Raw genomic sequence first — 17,320 nt, forward strand, 5'->3', positions numbered from 1 at the left:
CAGCCAAATACACACCTTTGTAAATGGCAAAATTACTATGTTCATTAAAATGACCCAAAGATGCAGCCACTTTATTACTATTAAAGAGATCCATAACACTGGTGATCAGTGTTTCAATATTCTATCTTCCTTAGAAGTTGAAGATTTTTATTTATTAACTTGACTTAATATGTCTAAGTTCTAAAATTAATAAATATCTTACAAATTATGTTTAAGCTGCCACAGTACAGAACATAATTAGTTGAGTTAAAAAAATTAAGAATTATAATTCAGTGTAGTTGAATACATAATTGTATATTTTCTTAAATATTAAATATATGGAAGAAACATTAGCTTATATCATCAGTAAATCAGTATAAAAAATTTATGAAGTTAATATTAACTAGTCTTTTCATTAGAAAATAAATCCAAATCTTAAAAAATAAAATTAAATTTTATGTTTATTCTCTATCCTGGAAAAAAGCAATGAAAAGATACATAGCTAGTCATAACCTAAAACTACCAAACCAATATATGTCTAAAGATTCCCTTTTATTCTTCTATAGAAATGCTTCTGAGCTAGCATTGACTGTGAAGAATGGCTTTTTTTTTTTCCTTAAAAAAGTCAGTACATTCAGTGTATGAGAGTTCAGTTTATTTTCTTGAAATTCTGGGATTGTTAAATTTTTACAAGTATTTTTACAAGTAGCCTCTATTATTAGAAAAGTTTCCTTTTCCTTAAAAGACTTTATAATTTAATTTATTAAGACATTCGAAGTAGGAAAATATTTCATTTTCTTATCAATGAGCAGTAAAAGTTTTTTCTCAATTAAATGCACAACCACCAACAGGACTTGCAACTTCAATTCTACCATCTCAGGCACAGAGCATTAGAAAACACAGAACACACATTCTCGAAGGGTTATTCTCTTACTCAGTGGAAATAGAATATTTTCCACCTGGATTTGAGCACACTAAAAGAGAAACAATACAGACCAACTAACCATATTCTGTGTCATCTCTCACCCAATAGAGAATAGATTTCCATCATTCTAATAGAGATCACCAAGTGATCACATCATGAAACCAGATTGCCAACTACTGCTACCCCAAATGGGGAGTAACTCATAGGGTATGTGAATTTGACTGGCTTAGTGATTCAGTACCCACAAGCCCCCAGAGTTGGCTGTTTTACACACGTTTCATACATGAAGGTTCAGTATTCAGCTGTGGAAATGGACATGACCTAAACAATGAGTTAAACAAAACATGTAACTATTGGCCAAGAATCTGAAACAATGATGTAGGGGAGGAAGACATTTCCTCTGCCCACTGTGGGTTCTTCTGGCCGGAGAACGAATTAAATTAACATGAGACAGAATAACAGGAGAAAATCAAACAAAGCTTTATCACATGTATACATGGGAGAGGCTCAGGCAGCCTGAGCAACTTGCCAAAATGGCTGAATCCCCCACCTTAAATATCCTTCTCACCTAAAGACAAAGGAGGATGTTGGCAGTGGGGGGAGTCAGTTACAGGAGGTTACCAGACAAGCACAGTAAACAGGAATAAGATTATAATGCAGATTTAAGTCCTTGCCTTCTGCATTGATAAGAATTTCTAGAGATAAGGTCATCCCCCATTCTTCCTGGTACAGAGAGGGAGACACCTTTACAGATGGAGATTTCCCTTACAGATGTAAATGTCTCTTAACAAAGGGTAAGTAAATCTACTTTTCAGTTGCTTTCCTGTCTGCAGTTTATTAAAAGTAACCAGCCCCAAACAATCCCCATGCCAAAGAGACATATCTTGAGGTGGCCAATTCCAGGCCCCCACAACGACAAAGCAGACAAACCAGAACAAAAAGCACTGGATCAGAAGAAGAAAATTGAGAGTCAGAAAAGGTAAAGTTCGCTTGCTATTTGTGATCCACTCTGGAAGCCATTCCTTGGGCAACTCGGTTTAACTAGTTCTAGCAGGTGAGCACACTGGGCATCTTGAGGGCAACCTCCAAATTGATCAAAGCATAATTTTCAAGAAGCTGAAAACATGACTCTCATACAAACAAAGGGAGCACATGTTCAAGATTTGTTAACTCATTTAATGAGGGAACCAGCAAGATGGCATAGCTGGTTCAAAAGAGAATTAGAGGGATGCTTTGTATATTTTCTCAGGAAAGACATACGAAATCATTTTAAGTTAGAGGCAAAATTGTTTAATGTCCAGCAGGACAATACAACCATAACCTTTGAGATTATTGTTTTTTAACTGGACAGAAGTCATTTTCATGTCTTCCAGATACAAATCTGCAAGTCAACTTATAACTTCATAAGTCTGGGCCAAATTACTAGTAAAGAGCAGGTCACACGAAAGTATATCCCCATAGATAATTAATTAGTGCTTTGATGGGCCTCTCAGGCTATGCTTCAGCATATCATTGAAGAGACATTCAAACTATTTACACATCTTTAAGCTCACTGATCCTTTCCTTGGCTGTGTCCAGTCTACTGATGTATTTATCAAAGGCATTCTTCATTTATATGACAGTGTTTTGATGTACAGCATTTTCTTTTGATTCTTTCTTCAAATCTGCATATCTCTGCTCGTGACCCACCTTTCTTGCATGTTGTCCATTTTTCATTAGATTCTTTAGCACATTCATCATAGTTATTTTAAATTCCCAGTCTAATAATTCCAAAATCTGTGCCCTATCTGAGCCTGGTTCTGATGCTTGCTTTGTTTCTTCAGACTTTGGTTTTGCTCTTTAGCGTGACTTGTCATTCTTTGTTGAAAGCTGGATATGATGTAAACGGAACTAGGATAGATAAGCCTCTAGCATGAGGTTTTGTATTTATCTGACTAGGACTTAGATTACGTTTACTGTTTGCTGTAGCTGTAGGTGTCAGAGACTAAAATTTCCTGTAGTATCCTTGTTTTTGTCTATTCTGTTATCTTTGGGCTTTCCTAGAGACTCCTTAAACAGAGTCTGAGGCCTGTAGTACTTTTAGGTGTAATCCCCTGTTATTACACAGGAGCCCCATTGGTGTGGTGCTAAGGTACAGAGAAAGAGAAGCATTCAATAGTCCATGAACAGGTCTCAGTCTTTTATTGAGCCTGAGTTGTGTATTTCCCTTCCTCCCCAGTTTGGTTAGGCGCTGGTGAAATAGTTTCCCTTGATGGCAAGCCTTGTTAGTAGAACAGAGAGCTCTGGGAGATTTGACAATGGTTACTTTTCTATCCTCCTAGAAGCACAGGGGATGGTGAGAACCCAGTAGGGCTCCTGGAGGTAAAACTCATGAAAGTGTGGGAGTTCCCTTGAAACTGGGCCCTCTTAGAGTTTCTAACTCTCAAGCTAGTTCAGCAATTCATCAGTTACAGTTTAAAGTGTTCCTGCTTATACTGGCTCCAGCTGGAGCCTTCTGCTTCTGGGCTTCCGTTCTTGGTAAGCTATGATTCTCTGTATCTACCTGTTTGTCTCTCAGGGGCAGCCGTTTGCCCTGTCACCTCAATTTTCTGAGGTCTCTAAGAAGAGATGCTGATTTTCCGTCTGTTCAGCTCTTTTCTTGTTGTGAACGTAGGAGTAATAACTTCCAAGCCTTTTACATGTCAACCTGGAACCATAATTAGAATAATAATTAGCTTCATCACAGATTTGTTGTGATGATGACGTTAAATTTATTAGATAAATTAATATTTAAGACATGGCACATAGGAAGTATTTGGATAAATGGCAGATACGTTTATTAATATTCCTAAAGCTGTTTTTTTAAAAAATGAGAAAATCACTAGACAAGAAAGTTAATGTATTAGCAGTGAGTGTTGGAATAGAGCAGGTGTTCCTCATTGGCCACTCTCCAGGGTGTGAGATCACTGCTCCTACTCGTGTCATCTAGAGAGCCCCACCCGAAGTTTCCCAAGTGAAAAGATTTAGTCACTGTTTAGGCATCATACGAAAAACAAAACAAAACTGATCTTTGGCATCATGAAGTGAAACATTTCAAATTTTGCTAAATTACCAAGATTTGGTAAAAATGAATGATTGCAACAAAATGCCAGTGCTTCAGTTACATTTCCTATGCAAAAGGACGGTTCTACAGAAATCCCTTTCTAAAGAAAATGGGTTAACATTTTTGTTAACAAACAAAATCTGGCTCATAGGAGGCACTCAATAAATGCAACTTTTATCCCTATCCTAATCTGCTCCCCACTTTCCCCTACGGAGGCCAAATTAAAGCGAATTCTTCAAATTACATGAAGAATTCTGAGAAGCAATAGTCCAATTTAGTAAATTTGCCAATGTTGAAAATCCAATGATGTCAGTATAATCTTAGTGTATTTTTTTTTTAATTTTTTTTATTTTTTTCCTTTTTCTCCCCAAAGCCCCCCGGTACATAGTTGTGTATTCTTCGTTGTGGGTCCTTCTAGTTGTGGCATGTGGGACGCTGCCTCAGCGTGGTTTGATGAGCAGTGCCATGTCCGCGCCCAGGATTCGAACCAACGAAACACTGGGCCGCCTGCAGCGGAGTGCGCGAACTTAACCACTCGGCCACGGGGCCAGCCCCAATCTTAGTGTATTCTAAACTTAAAATTACATCTGAATGTTAACTGTTTAGTTTATTATCTTATCATTATATACCCTACATTTTATGACCCTCAAATCATAGGGAGTATTATTTATAAGTGACCTCCATTGAAAGCATCTTGTGTGTTACTAGATACCAGAAATAGCATCTGCCATTTCTCCTTCAGGGTAATAAACTACCTTTTTTAGGGAGAAGAGAGGTGGTCCTGTGGGAGATGCTGATGGGCCCCTCAATGAAGACTTTGACTTCCCTTGAACATTTTTGTCCCCATCAAGAAATCTTTAACTACTTACTCTATTTTTCACTTTTTTTAAACTATGAAACAATGTATCAGAGCAGCATTTCATAGACACAGTGGTCCAGCATCCATCACCCAATATTATCCATAAGTAGAAAGATCTCTAGGCCTTTGCTACTCAAAGTGTAGTCCATATACTAACAGCATTGATGTATTAGTTATTCATGCTGCATAACAAATACTCTAAAACTTAGCAAGGTGAACAACAAACGTGTTATCTCCCAGCTTCCGTGAGTCAGAAGTCTGGGCACAGATTAACTGAGTGACTCTGGCTTAGGGTCTCTTTACAAGTATGCAATCAAAATGTCAGTTGGGGCTGCAGTCACCTGAAGACTGGATTTAGCAAGGATCAGCTTCCAAGCTCACTCATGTGGCCAGTAGCAGTTGGCAGGCCTAGCTCCTTGCTAGCTGTTATCCAGAGGTATCAGTTCCTTTTCATGTAGATCTCATAATAGGCAGATGGCTCTCCTCAGAGCAAGTAAGAGACTGTACCTAAGACAGAAACCAGTCTTTTCGTAGCCTTCTCTCAGAATGACATCCCATCATTTTTGCCATATTCCATTCCTTAGAAATAGGTCAATAGGCCCAGTCCACACTTAAGGACAGGAAACTACACAAGGGTGTAGACGACCAGTAGAAAGGGGTGATTGGGAGATGTTTCAGAGGCTGCCTACCTTTACTGACAGCAGCTGGGAATTTGTTAGAAATGCTGGATCACAGAATTAGTGAAGAGAATCTGAATTCTAACAAGATCCCAAGGTGATCCGGATGGATAGTAATGCTGAGAAGCGCTGCTCGAGGGAGCAAGGCCCCTGCACTTGATTCTGGTGCAGAGGCTACTCCCTCACTTCATTCACTCACTAGTTAAGGCTGCTTTCTAAGAAGTGCAAAGATCAGTTTTCCTTGCAACTCAGTTCTCCACTACTCAATGACAGAAACAACTTAGAATTACTGAAGTACCATTGGGATGCAAATTGAAGATTAGAAATAGAATGGGGGACTGGGAGAAAAGGGGGCAGAAGGACTGTGACAAAGAGGCCTAATACCAACATTAAGAAGTTACTGAGAGAGGCAATTAAGCATTTGGGTGGGGGAGGGATGTCTGGAACCATATGAAGAAAGGGCTACAGTGCTATTTCCTCAAGAGCCCTAAGTGCACTGCTGAATAACTCTGCATTAGGAAGGCTCCAACGGTGGCCCCTTCCTACTTGATTTTGCTTGGTTCTACTTGCTTCTGTTTACCAAGACAGAGAAGACTGCAGCACATTTTAGAAATCTGTCCATCAAAAATTATAATATAAAAATGCAAATGCTTAAGTGAGTTTCAGCTATCTCAATTATTCCCTTTCTAAGTATGTTTCATGTCTCAATGAGGCTTAAAGAATAATCTATATTCAATATTTGAAGTCTTGCCATAAAAAAACACTAATAACTTTGGTATAAATATTTTGCATTTTGCTCAAATTCTACTTAGCGGAACAGATAAAATTATATTGAGCTTTTAACCCTGTATAGAAAAATAAATGCCCTAAGGGAGAAAATGAAAGTCTCTAATCTACTTGTTACCAAATGCAGTAGATTAGGTAAAGCCTTTATTCTGTCTCTTCAATGGGATACTGGAGCCAACTCTTACTGGGGTGTGTGAGCTGTTTCTTAAATGTTTAGGAGTTTTATGAACTAGTTTTTAATTATAGTCATTATTAACACTTAAAGTATGTATATAAACCTACAAATCTTAAAGTATGTATATAAACCTACAAATTATGTTATATGAAAAACAAAGGTAATAATTACTCATCAATTTGTAATTATTTTACTATTAATTATTTTCTTGAGGTCATTTAAAATATTTATTGTACCCACAGGGTGAAAATACTATGTAATGCTATGCTACTGAGCATCTCTTATCAACCCTATGTTTAGTGACATCACACTGGTAGCCTGAAATTGGCCATGATAAGAATATTTACAGCACACAAATTGGAAAACACTATAAATCAGAATTTGACTTTTATTTTATTGATTGTCTTAAGATCGTGATGGGGAAAATGTGAATACTGCAGCTTAAACTTAGAAGTTTGTCATATCCTTAGCTATTACATTATCAATAGCACAAGAAAAATTGGGAAATATTCTCCACGTATTTAAAAACTATTATCCAATTCAGCAAAGTTGCTCACATCACTGACAAACCTGTAAAAAGTTCAGACATAACTAGTGCTGAGGCTGAAACAGGTTTCAGATTAATGAATATAATTTGTGCTAGGGTGCAAAATAGTTTAACGGTAGATCATGTATCAGATGTAATGAAAGAAAATTACTGAGAAAAGAGTGGATTGGGATCAATTTTATTTGTTAATTGTGGTTGAACTGCAACCGCTGGTTGCTGTACGTAAAAGACTTCAGCAGAAATGAACAAAAGCATTCCGAGATTCAATTAGTTATGTGGAATTTACAATAAAAGGTACTGTATGTTTTAGTATTATTTGTAAAGTGTGCTACACGTCTTTTATATCGGCACAATTTCTGTTACATGTATGTGTGTGTGTATAGTTTTCCCAGGGAGCCAGCTGTTAAAACATTTACCAGCACACCTCGCTGCCTCCTCCTCCGCTCCCAGTGTAAACAGGCCCACTACATATCACAGGGGAGACCATTACCATGTCCTGTGTCCTAGTCTTCCGTGCAAAAGTACTATTTTAAGTTCCAAGTTAGAAAAATGCACATGCAGAAAGAACGTTCATTATAAATTAGTGGAAACACTTCTTGTCGGGTCTGTGTTCTGTGTGTGAGCTTCTCGGCTACAAATGTGGGGAGTCCATGTGTTTGTTACACCATTACAAGTGAATTTCAGCTCAGGTGATTTGCAAACTCCTGCATTAGCCAAAATTGCATTTTGCACATACGTATTGAAAGTACTCAGGAAAACACTTTTCACTGTATTAGGATATGGGAAAGGAACTGACATCACAGGCACCCAAGAATCCACTGGACCTAGAACCTGACGGAATAAGACTGAAAAGCTCCCTGTATTACTTTGGTAAGAGGAGGACTGACTAGCAGAAACTCTACAGATCTCTTGAGCAGGCCTGGTGGCAGGAATTTATGTTTAAGATTCAGGGAGTCACATGTGCCCCCTCCAAATAAACCAGATGCGGCTTTCCAGTTTATCAAAACAACATCAGTCCGTCAGCTGTGCTGATGACAGTGTTTTTATGTATGTAATTTAGTCCTTGGGGAAATTATTCTTCTATAAGGTTTTGGGAAAAGAGTGAACTCTTTTAGCTATTGCTCAGTTCCACATATAAACACCACAAATGGAGGAAGACAGAGCTGACTGCTATAAAATGGAATCCTCTGTTGCCCAATTAGAAGCAAATTTTATTATAAATTTTGAACTGGCCGAGAAAGTGGAGAAAAGCGTTGGCAGAACAGCGCCCACTTGTAGAAGGCCACAGGCTTTTCTCCCGAAGCATTCCACACCGAAAGCAGCGCTGGACCTATTGTACAGTGTCTTCTCAGACTGGAAAGAGACCTTACTATCCTTATGGATCCTCTGAGAAAACAGAGGAGTGCTTGAGAAATACAGCTATTAATAAAACTGCTGGAAATTTTAAGGATGGGTAGGCAGCATATCTTCTGCGATCATCGAATTAAGGCTGTTGTGAATTTGGAGAGGGAGCAAATTTGGACGTGAGAAGCTTCTGTAAAGGGAACACGCAGATAAACTGCTGGAAAACAGTATTCCAAGCACCTTTACAACAGCTCTTTAATGTAGTACATACTGATGCTTTTGCAAATTTTTTTTTTTGTATATTTGGAAATAAATATGGCTAGAAAAGAAGCCTTCCACCAATTACTAATCTGAAGAAAATGCTGCTTGGCTTCCTCCAATTAGAAACTAGGATTAGAGCATCGCATTAAAAGGCAAATCTACTCTGTCTTCCTTTCTTCGTGTACGTGATTAAGGACTTGCTTTTAAAGTAGTCTTTCTCCCTTCTAATTGTTATTACAGTTTCCTGGACATCTGGGATTTAGGTCATGGATACTACTGTGGATGTTACAGTAGGAATGCATAACTAGGGGGTGGCTTGCTTTTATCTGATTAGTCAATTCTTATATACAAAAGGACCAAAATAGTGAAAGACAGCTTTATGAGAGATATGAGTACAAGCCTGCAGTATGACAAGGTAGAGTGGACAATCTCCCTGCTGCTCATGTGCACCCTTCTGTTAACATGTAGTCATATTAAAGATGATATGTATGTTTAGGTTGGAGCAGATCACAGATATGATTTTTATTTAAACCTAAATAGCAAGGGTTAAAATTACTATTACCTTACAGTTTCTGATAAGGTGATTAAAATTCACATAGAGCTCAGACTTCTGGCTTTAGCTATGAGTTTTGCTAGCTAAATCTTTTACTGGAGATATTGAGCAGCAAAATTGATCTGTCTCTCTAAAGCTTGCCTAATTGTCTCACAGCAGCAACAATTTAGTAATCAAAAGGCCGCAGGAATGACAAAGACTCAGAAACCATTGTCAGAATGGAGGGAAATCCTGAGATGACCTGATCTACAGAATCTTCTTATCATATAGCATCTTAAATGAAACCTCGACACAAATTGCAGACACAAGTGATAGGTGGGTTCCTCAGTTGAATTAAATCTTCCTTTTGTAAAGACTGCTTTACTGCCTCCACTGAGGCCTGTGGCTGCCTGGAGCTCAGAAGAAAACCCTCTGATTTTTTTTCAGGTATACGGAAGCTGAGGCCCTGAGCTGAGCCTCTTTGCCCAAAGTCACATAGGTAGACAGACCAGTGGGGGGCCAGAACCCTGTGCTGTGTTCCTCACACAGCAGCACAAAAGAAGTCAGCTTGTTTAGCAACTCCCTGATTCATTGAAAATTTGACTCCATTCCTGCTTTCTTGGATTCCACTGAGCCAATTCATAACCTTTGTATTCTTCCATTATTAAAATGAGAGATCTGGAAAAGTTTATTATTAAGAATATTTTCTCTTTCAAGATCCCTCATTTCAAGTTCCACCATATACCAGTTCATCGCTCGTTGAACATGACGTGAAATTTCAGCGTTCATTCAGTCTAGAGTACAAGGACCTTTATACTACAGTCCTGAAGCACAAGAGACTCAAGAATGAAGATGAAACACATTGCAATAACTGTAAGGGCCAGAGTCGGGGAGAGGGAAGAGGAAAGGACATCCACATCTCTTTGGATCGATCAGGGCAAACCTGGTTTATTTTTTGGTGAACGTCCTATTTGTTTATTTGCTCCCTTTGTTCAACTCATTGCACCAAGTGTTTACAGAACACCTGAGCTGTGCTGGTACCAGTTATCACCTCAGGACAAACAGAGTAATGTTTGGAGTGTGAATCACACCTTGAAGTCCACTTCCTTCCCGAGATACTATCTCGTGATCTGTACACTGAAGCTAGGAATAACCTTGTACCAGTTACTCAGTGTTTGCATCCTGTGAATGAATAGGAATGGGATTGCCTGCTGAGAATGCTTCAGAACTGAAGCTGCCTCTTTCCTTCCTCTTAAGTCACATGTCGCTGACCCAAGGGGAGGGGTGTTCCTGACAGATGGTCCAGTCTGAAGCAGTCGTTCAGTACTTGACTAAATACTTTTTGAGCACCTACTGTGTACCAAGCACTCATGCGGGTCTTGGGCACAGAGTGGTGAACAGGACAGACCCAGTTCCCTGTACTCTGGTGATTACACGCTCATGAGGCGACTGAAAACAAGTAAACAAATAATAAGCAGAATGATTTCAACTAGTCATAAATATTACGAAGGGAACAAAAACAACATAGAAATGTAGCGTAAAACTAGGCATGGGTATTGGAAACGTGACTGATCAGAAATGGGCTCTCCAAGGAGAAGGACACAAAATCAGACCCTGCCAGGGCCTCCCAATTCTCAATATCCTCAGATTAAAGTCATGGGACCGTCTAACACCTCAAGTGAAAGAAGTGCACAGTTTCCTGCAGTGGGCAAGTGTACTCTCTTGTTCGTCATTACCAGACTTCTAAGGACTGACAGGAATAACAGTGAAGAAAGGTGGGGCAGCTACTGGAGACAGAAGCAACATTGTGATTTCCTTCGGTGGTGGATTGCTCATACTTTCCAGGTTCATGAGTAGCTCTGTAACCGCACCTTGGTTCTACGAGAAAACAGTGTGGAGCAGCCTGGAGCTCCAGGTAATGGACAGGCAGCCGTGTGAACCGGCTGGCCCAGCGCTCCCACAGTGGGAAGCTGTTTACTCTCTCACGGGAGAACACAGAGTTAGACACAGTTAAATCCGTAATCATTATCTGCCGGATCAACACGTTCTAACTGACTTGCTTTCCTCATTTTTTTTTCCCCAACAGAGTGGTTCAATGGCCTGTGAATGTTTGCCTTCAGAAGACAAGGATTTTCTTATTTAAATAAATCATTTCATGGTGAAAGGAATCCTTTGTTACTTCATAGTCTGCTTCCTACTTATTCATATTGCTCAATAAAATTGAAAAATCTGTATTTGATGCAGCCACTGAGTAGCTCAGACAAAAACTGCTGAAAAAAATTTATCCTAAGTGTTTTAACCCCCAAGTGACACAGTTGCTGGGAATGTAAATTATTATTGTCTCAAGAGCTGAACTTTCACAGATCCTAAAATTATGACTATTTCTAAAAAAATAAATTAGTGCTTAGGACACATCTTAAGAGATGGAAGAAATGTAAGACATGCCTTCTCTCTTTAAGGAACTTAAAGCTTAGTTGAAGAAACAGCTAAAAGACACAGTAATAGGTAGCAATGTAAGATGGTACGAAATGAATCTATCCTGTTGAGATGCAAACTAAAAGGACTGTGGAGGTTAAGCGGGTCAGCAGAGGAGACTGGAATCAGTAAGTACTGCTTGATGAAAGAAGGAGGACTTCAAGAATGGGAGGATTTGAGAGGAAGAGAGTAAAGTATTTCAAGGGAGGGGAATAACAGGCAACACACCCAGAGCTGGGCATGGGCTGGAACACTTTCACGGGACAGGGTGGGGATGTGAACAAAGGCAGCTGTGGGTCATTTCAGGAGCTCTTGGGAACGGTCACGTTTGTATTGCACCATGCCTTCAATGGGCACAGCAAGTTTTATCAGCTACAGATGCCTAACCGAAGAATTTCAGACTTTGGCTCATATTGATTTTCTACACTCCTCAGTGGACCTACGCAAATTGTTGGTAATTTGTAAATATTTGCTGTGTTACTTGTAACTTAAATAGTATCTTGATGCCTCATGGGGTGTGTGAGTGAATTTGAGCATAAAGACTGCCAGAAAGCCTCCTTCTCCAACATAACGTCATTGCAAGGTCACTGAGACCGCACCACAATAGAAAAGCATCTCAAGACTTACTAAGTTCGCATCTCTCTGTCTGAACACCATCAGAGAGAAATGATTTTCATTGTTAGCCTCTATGCAATTTATTTTCAGTGCTTTTCTCATGGAAGATAAGGAAGTCACCCAAGTCACTTTATTTAATATTCTAGCAAACTGAATTTTTAAATTGTACTTTATGCTATATATATATATATATATATGCATGTGTATTTTTTAAAACCTGTAATCTCACATCTTTGAAGTCATTGGTAGAAATTCCATCTCTCCTAATGCTTGCTGATCACATTCAGTCAATCCAAAGTTTGCCTTCAGTTATGGATTAACTCCTAACCAGGAAATATTTTTGCAATATGAATACATACGTTTGAAGATAATAGGCTCCTTTCTCCCTTATGGCTTGAGTCACTCACAACTGAGTGCCTTTGATAATTCTAGAAACCCACAAATCTGAATTCGCCCTGGATCTTAAAAAAAGAATTAGCAAGGCCACCCTCTTGGGTTAAAGACCCCAAATGAATGAACAGGAATCCCATCCAAACCATAATGAATGTGACTAGGACCTCTAGTGGCCAAACATGTCCCTGCCTCCCAGTCCGGGCACTGGACTCTTTAGAGGAGCCACATCCCTTCAGTTCCAACAAGAACAGGGCCGGGCCAATCGTGAGTTCTTACAACCTCCCTCTCCCTACCTTCCCCAGAACCACCACACCCTTGACGTAGCAAATGTTTCCATTGAACTGTAGGGACTCCAAAGAAATTCTGCTTTGTGGCTGTGAAGACAGATTTCTCTGAAGTAACTTAGAACTATCAGAAGGCACTTGGGGGAGTTCTAGAACCTTCTCAGAGTCTCATATCCCAATTTTGATTGGAGCCACCCTGACATATCTGAAGCAAATAATTAGATTTACAGAAAATATCTGTATACTTCATCTTGTAAAATGGATGAGCCCCTTTTGGATTCAGGGAATATTAAAGCAATTTAGGTTTCTTAAAAATAAAAGCATGGGCTGGCTCCATGGCATAGTGGTTGGTTTCGCATGCTCTGTTTTGGCAGCCCTCAGTTTGTGGGTTCGGATCCCAGGCATGGACCTGCACACCATTCATCAAGCCATGCTGTGGTAGAATCCCACATACAAAATGGAGGAAGATTGCCACACATGTTAGCTGAGGGACCATCTTCCTCAAGCAAAATGAAGAAGATTGGCAACAGATGTTAGCTCAGGGCCAATCGCCCTCACCACAAATAAATAAATAAATAACAAAAATAAAAGCATTGTTCGGTATTGTTTATGTCAATATAGTCATAAAGAGTGCAGACCTTTTTGGTCTCTTTTCTGAAGATTTCGGTTTCTTTATCTGTAAAATTGGGATAAAGATAATATGTGTGTTACAGGGTTGCTACTATAATGAATGTTGAACTTCTATAATGATTCCTGGCACATTATCGCTCAAAAATAGGGAGCTGCTACAATGATGACGATGCTGATGCCTTAATTTCTACACATTCCTCTTCTCCCCACCTCTCAGTATCCACACACATATTCCAAAGTAAACATGGATAAACTATTAATCTGGCCAGAGAGAGAATAAGTTTCTTAGCAGGGAACCTGACATTCAATATGATAGTCCCAGCCAGCTTGGTTAGAGTCAGGAATGCAGTGGGAGTTTTATTACCAGTTTTGGAGCCTGATACATCTGGCAGGAAGTGAGTTCTTTGATTATGACTCCTCCTACCATTGGTCAGCAGTTATCAAAAAATATCCTGAGATCAAGTGAATTATATTTTATTCTGTGAATTTAAAATTATGGATTACAGAAGATAGAGTCCAAATGAATTTGGGGTCTTTCAAGAATGCAGAATAACTGGCCTGTCTTTCCTTTCTCCCCCTTCTCCATAGGTTACCCTCAGAGCCACAGACGTGAGGCTCATGCGCCAGTTGCTCGTTATCAACGAGAGCATTGAGTCCATCAAGTGGATGATTGAAGAGAAAGCTACCATCACCAGCCGAGGCAGCAGTCTCAGTGGCAGCCTGTGCAGTTTATTGGAGAGTCAGAGCACCTCCTTACGTGGCAGCTACAATAGCCTACACGATGGCAGTGATGGGCTGGACGGCATCTCCGTGGGGAGCTATCTGGACACACTGGCAGATGATGTCCCGGGCCATCAGACCCCCTCAGACTTGGACCGACTCAGTGACAGCTCCATAATAGAGGACTCACAGGCACTGCACAAGCGTCCCAAATTGGATTCTGAATACTACTGCTTTGGCTAATGACCCAGTTTTTTGAATGGGACTGGTGTGCAATTAACTTGTATTTATCCTTCTTCTCTGCTGCTATATTTTTGGTGTGATTTTTTTTTTTTTTATGACAACCTTTTTAAAAGAAGCTTATTTTGAAACTGCTCAATGGTATTTCTGTTGCTTCTAATATTTCTCATCTGGACTGATTTATCTTTCTTTCTTACATCTCTGTTTTTATTTATTACAATGATTTTTCTCCCTTATTTTACAGTGGCACAAATAAAGTAGGGGGAAAAGACTAAGCAATAATAATGTTTTTGCTTTTGTTTTCAGAGCAAGGGGTCAGGGATTACAAGAAAAACTTTGCTAAATTTTACAATAAACCAAAGTCTGATAACAATTTTGTTGCTTATATTCTTAAATGATTCAAAGTTTCTTCTTCCAGAACATGTTGAGGTTTATTACTGGTTGTATATTACGTTGAACAAAATGCTTGGGACAAAGTTAGGGATTATTTCTAGCCCACAGATTCCTAGTGTAAAATCAACAATACTGTTAGTCACATAATTCATATGACAATCATTTGGAAGCCCCAACTATCTGCAATCTATTCACTTCAACTTTGTGTTCATATTGTAGATCAGCATTTTGTCATCAGTGATTCTAACTCAAACTGTAGACTAAGTTATGTGATAAGATCTATGAGTCTCCCAAATTTCAAAGAGTCATTGAGATTAGGTATCAAGGTGATTAGAGGTTAAGGCGTCCTAAATGAAATTGTATTTTGAGATTTTGTTGACATTTACTTGTGTGCATTTTGCAATTCTGATAGGATGCATAAAAACATAGATGCATACATATGAATAGACAGATAATGGGAAGCAGAATTACTACATATTTATGAAATTTAATATAATATCCTTTCATCCTGAGATAAATAATCTCTTAGTTTTCTGAAATGACATCTGAAAATATAACTCATGTAGTGAACATTTAGTTTTGATGTGATGTCATTAATCCTCCACATTTCTTTTACCTTGATGATTCCCAGTGAGTGAAGTCAGTGAGATTTCAAACTATTCTTTGTAATGAAATGTTTCAGCACTAAACATTTTATAATATGAGTCAAAAAGTTTTCCTATTCATAACAAAAATATCCATACTCAAGAAATAGTTTCCCCAAAATTTCCATTGTTATTATATACCTATTACACACTTGTCAAATGTATTGTTTGTTTCTAAGACATATATCATTCAATTTCCAATTAAAATCTACAAGGTCTATATTTTACACTAGTCCTTTTTCATAAATTGCTTGACATAGTCATTACCACCACATGAATTTCATGATGTGGGGATTGTCTCCCTTCTGTGTTTCAGGAAACTGAGGCACGTAGAAGGTAGGTAACTGGGTCAAATCTCCCAGTAAGTGGCAAAGCTGGGATCTGAACTTGGGTCTGTCTTATTCTTAACAACAACACTCAGTACCTTTGCTACCTAATGAAATTAAATAATAAAGTGTAGATGAGAAAGCAAATATAAGCCCATGACAAAAAAAATGTGACTATTTTCCTTCCAATAAGTGGGACCTGCATTTTCCAATACTGAGCTTTCCCAGCCCTTTCCTAAAATCATATGTCCGGAGTCAGGATTGTGCTTTTATAGGGGAATCCGGGAGTTGGCCACATGCTAACCATTCCTCATATATTTCTGCCTTTCTGCTTACTTTTACCTTCAACTTAGTAAAGGCTGTTTGGTTGGCTATTTTGTTTGGTTTTAATCTAGAATTAAACCAAGCAATTTTTAGCATAGATTGTTTATCAGATTGAAATCCAAGAGCATGCATTATGACCTAGCAGGGAAAACATCCTTAGAACCAAGATTGATGAATTTCAGAGGGTAATGAAATATGTAACCATATGTCTGTAACATTGCAAGGAGAAGGACCCCAAGAAGAGGGAAGTGGGCAGACAGCAGGAGTATAAGAGACATCAAGGGCAAATTCTAACTCCTTCAAAACCCAACATATGTCTAGAACAAGCCAGCACGTGATAGATGATTTCTGTCCTCAGGTCACAGTTTCAGACTGTGATTCAACCTGGCAAATTTCTTTTTTACATCCTTTTTCCAATCAGCTTCCCTTGCAATTTGTCTATCCCATGCCCTCTATCAATTTCCCCTCTGTAGAAAGAAAATGAAAAAGCCTAAGAGCATCATGAGAGAAGTGTGTGGAATAGTATTCATTTATACATTTCATTTTAAGAGACCTGTAACGAACATTGGCAGAATACTTGAGGAGACATTTTTTGGCTCTACAAGTTTCAATATTTTACGTGCTTTACAGTTATGCTTTTGTATTTTTTTTTTTTGTGAAAGATACCAAATATAGAGTCTGTGATTTAGATATATGGAGTCACATATAAGCCAACAATGTTTTGATAGTCGATTTTACTAAGAGGATGGGAATATGTAAACAACACTAATTACTAACATGTTCATTGGTCTCAAGAGAATGAATGCATTTTCAACTAAAGAATCCCCATAACTAATCTCTGACCTGGAGCTTTTCATATTTGATCTCTGTGAGCATCATGAGGAAACGGGGTAAAAAGTTAAAGCAAAAGTGCCTTTCAAACTATTCTAACTGCCCTGAGTTGTATTCTCCCAGAGAAACGGAATTTTCCTCAATTACATTAATCTCTCCATTTTTATGGGTTTGTCTATCGTATACGTGGAAGGAGAGAATTGGAGGTAAGGAATTTAGACAATTTAAAGCTAGTACATTTTGGGGGTTTTGCAAATAAAGCAATTCTAGATGACCAA

General features: G+C 38.7%; 1 protein-coding gene across 1 annotated transcript in view; it reads left to right on the forward strand.

Moving 5' to 3' along the window:
- The window catches only part of LURAP1L (leucine rich adaptor protein 1 like), a 48,584-nt gene extending 33,687 nt beyond the window's left edge, over window positions 1-14,897 (forward strand). The window contains exon 2 of the mRNA XM_008534487.2: window positions 14,153-14,897. Within this exon, the coding sequence (XP_008532709.1) occupies window positions 14,153-14,527 (375 nt within the window). The 3' untranslated portion in view covers window positions 14,528-14,897. The remainder of the gene's footprint in view (window positions 1-14,152) is intronic.
- Window positions 14,898-17,320: the final 2,423 nt, after the last annotated feature.

Source organism: Equus przewalskii, chromosome 22, assembly GCF_037783145.1.
Source record: "Equus przewalskii isolate Varuska chromosome 22, EquPr2, whole genome shotgun sequence".
Taxonomy (NCBI): Eukaryota; Metazoa; Chordata; class Mammalia; order Perissodactyla; family Equidae; genus Equus; species Equus przewalskii.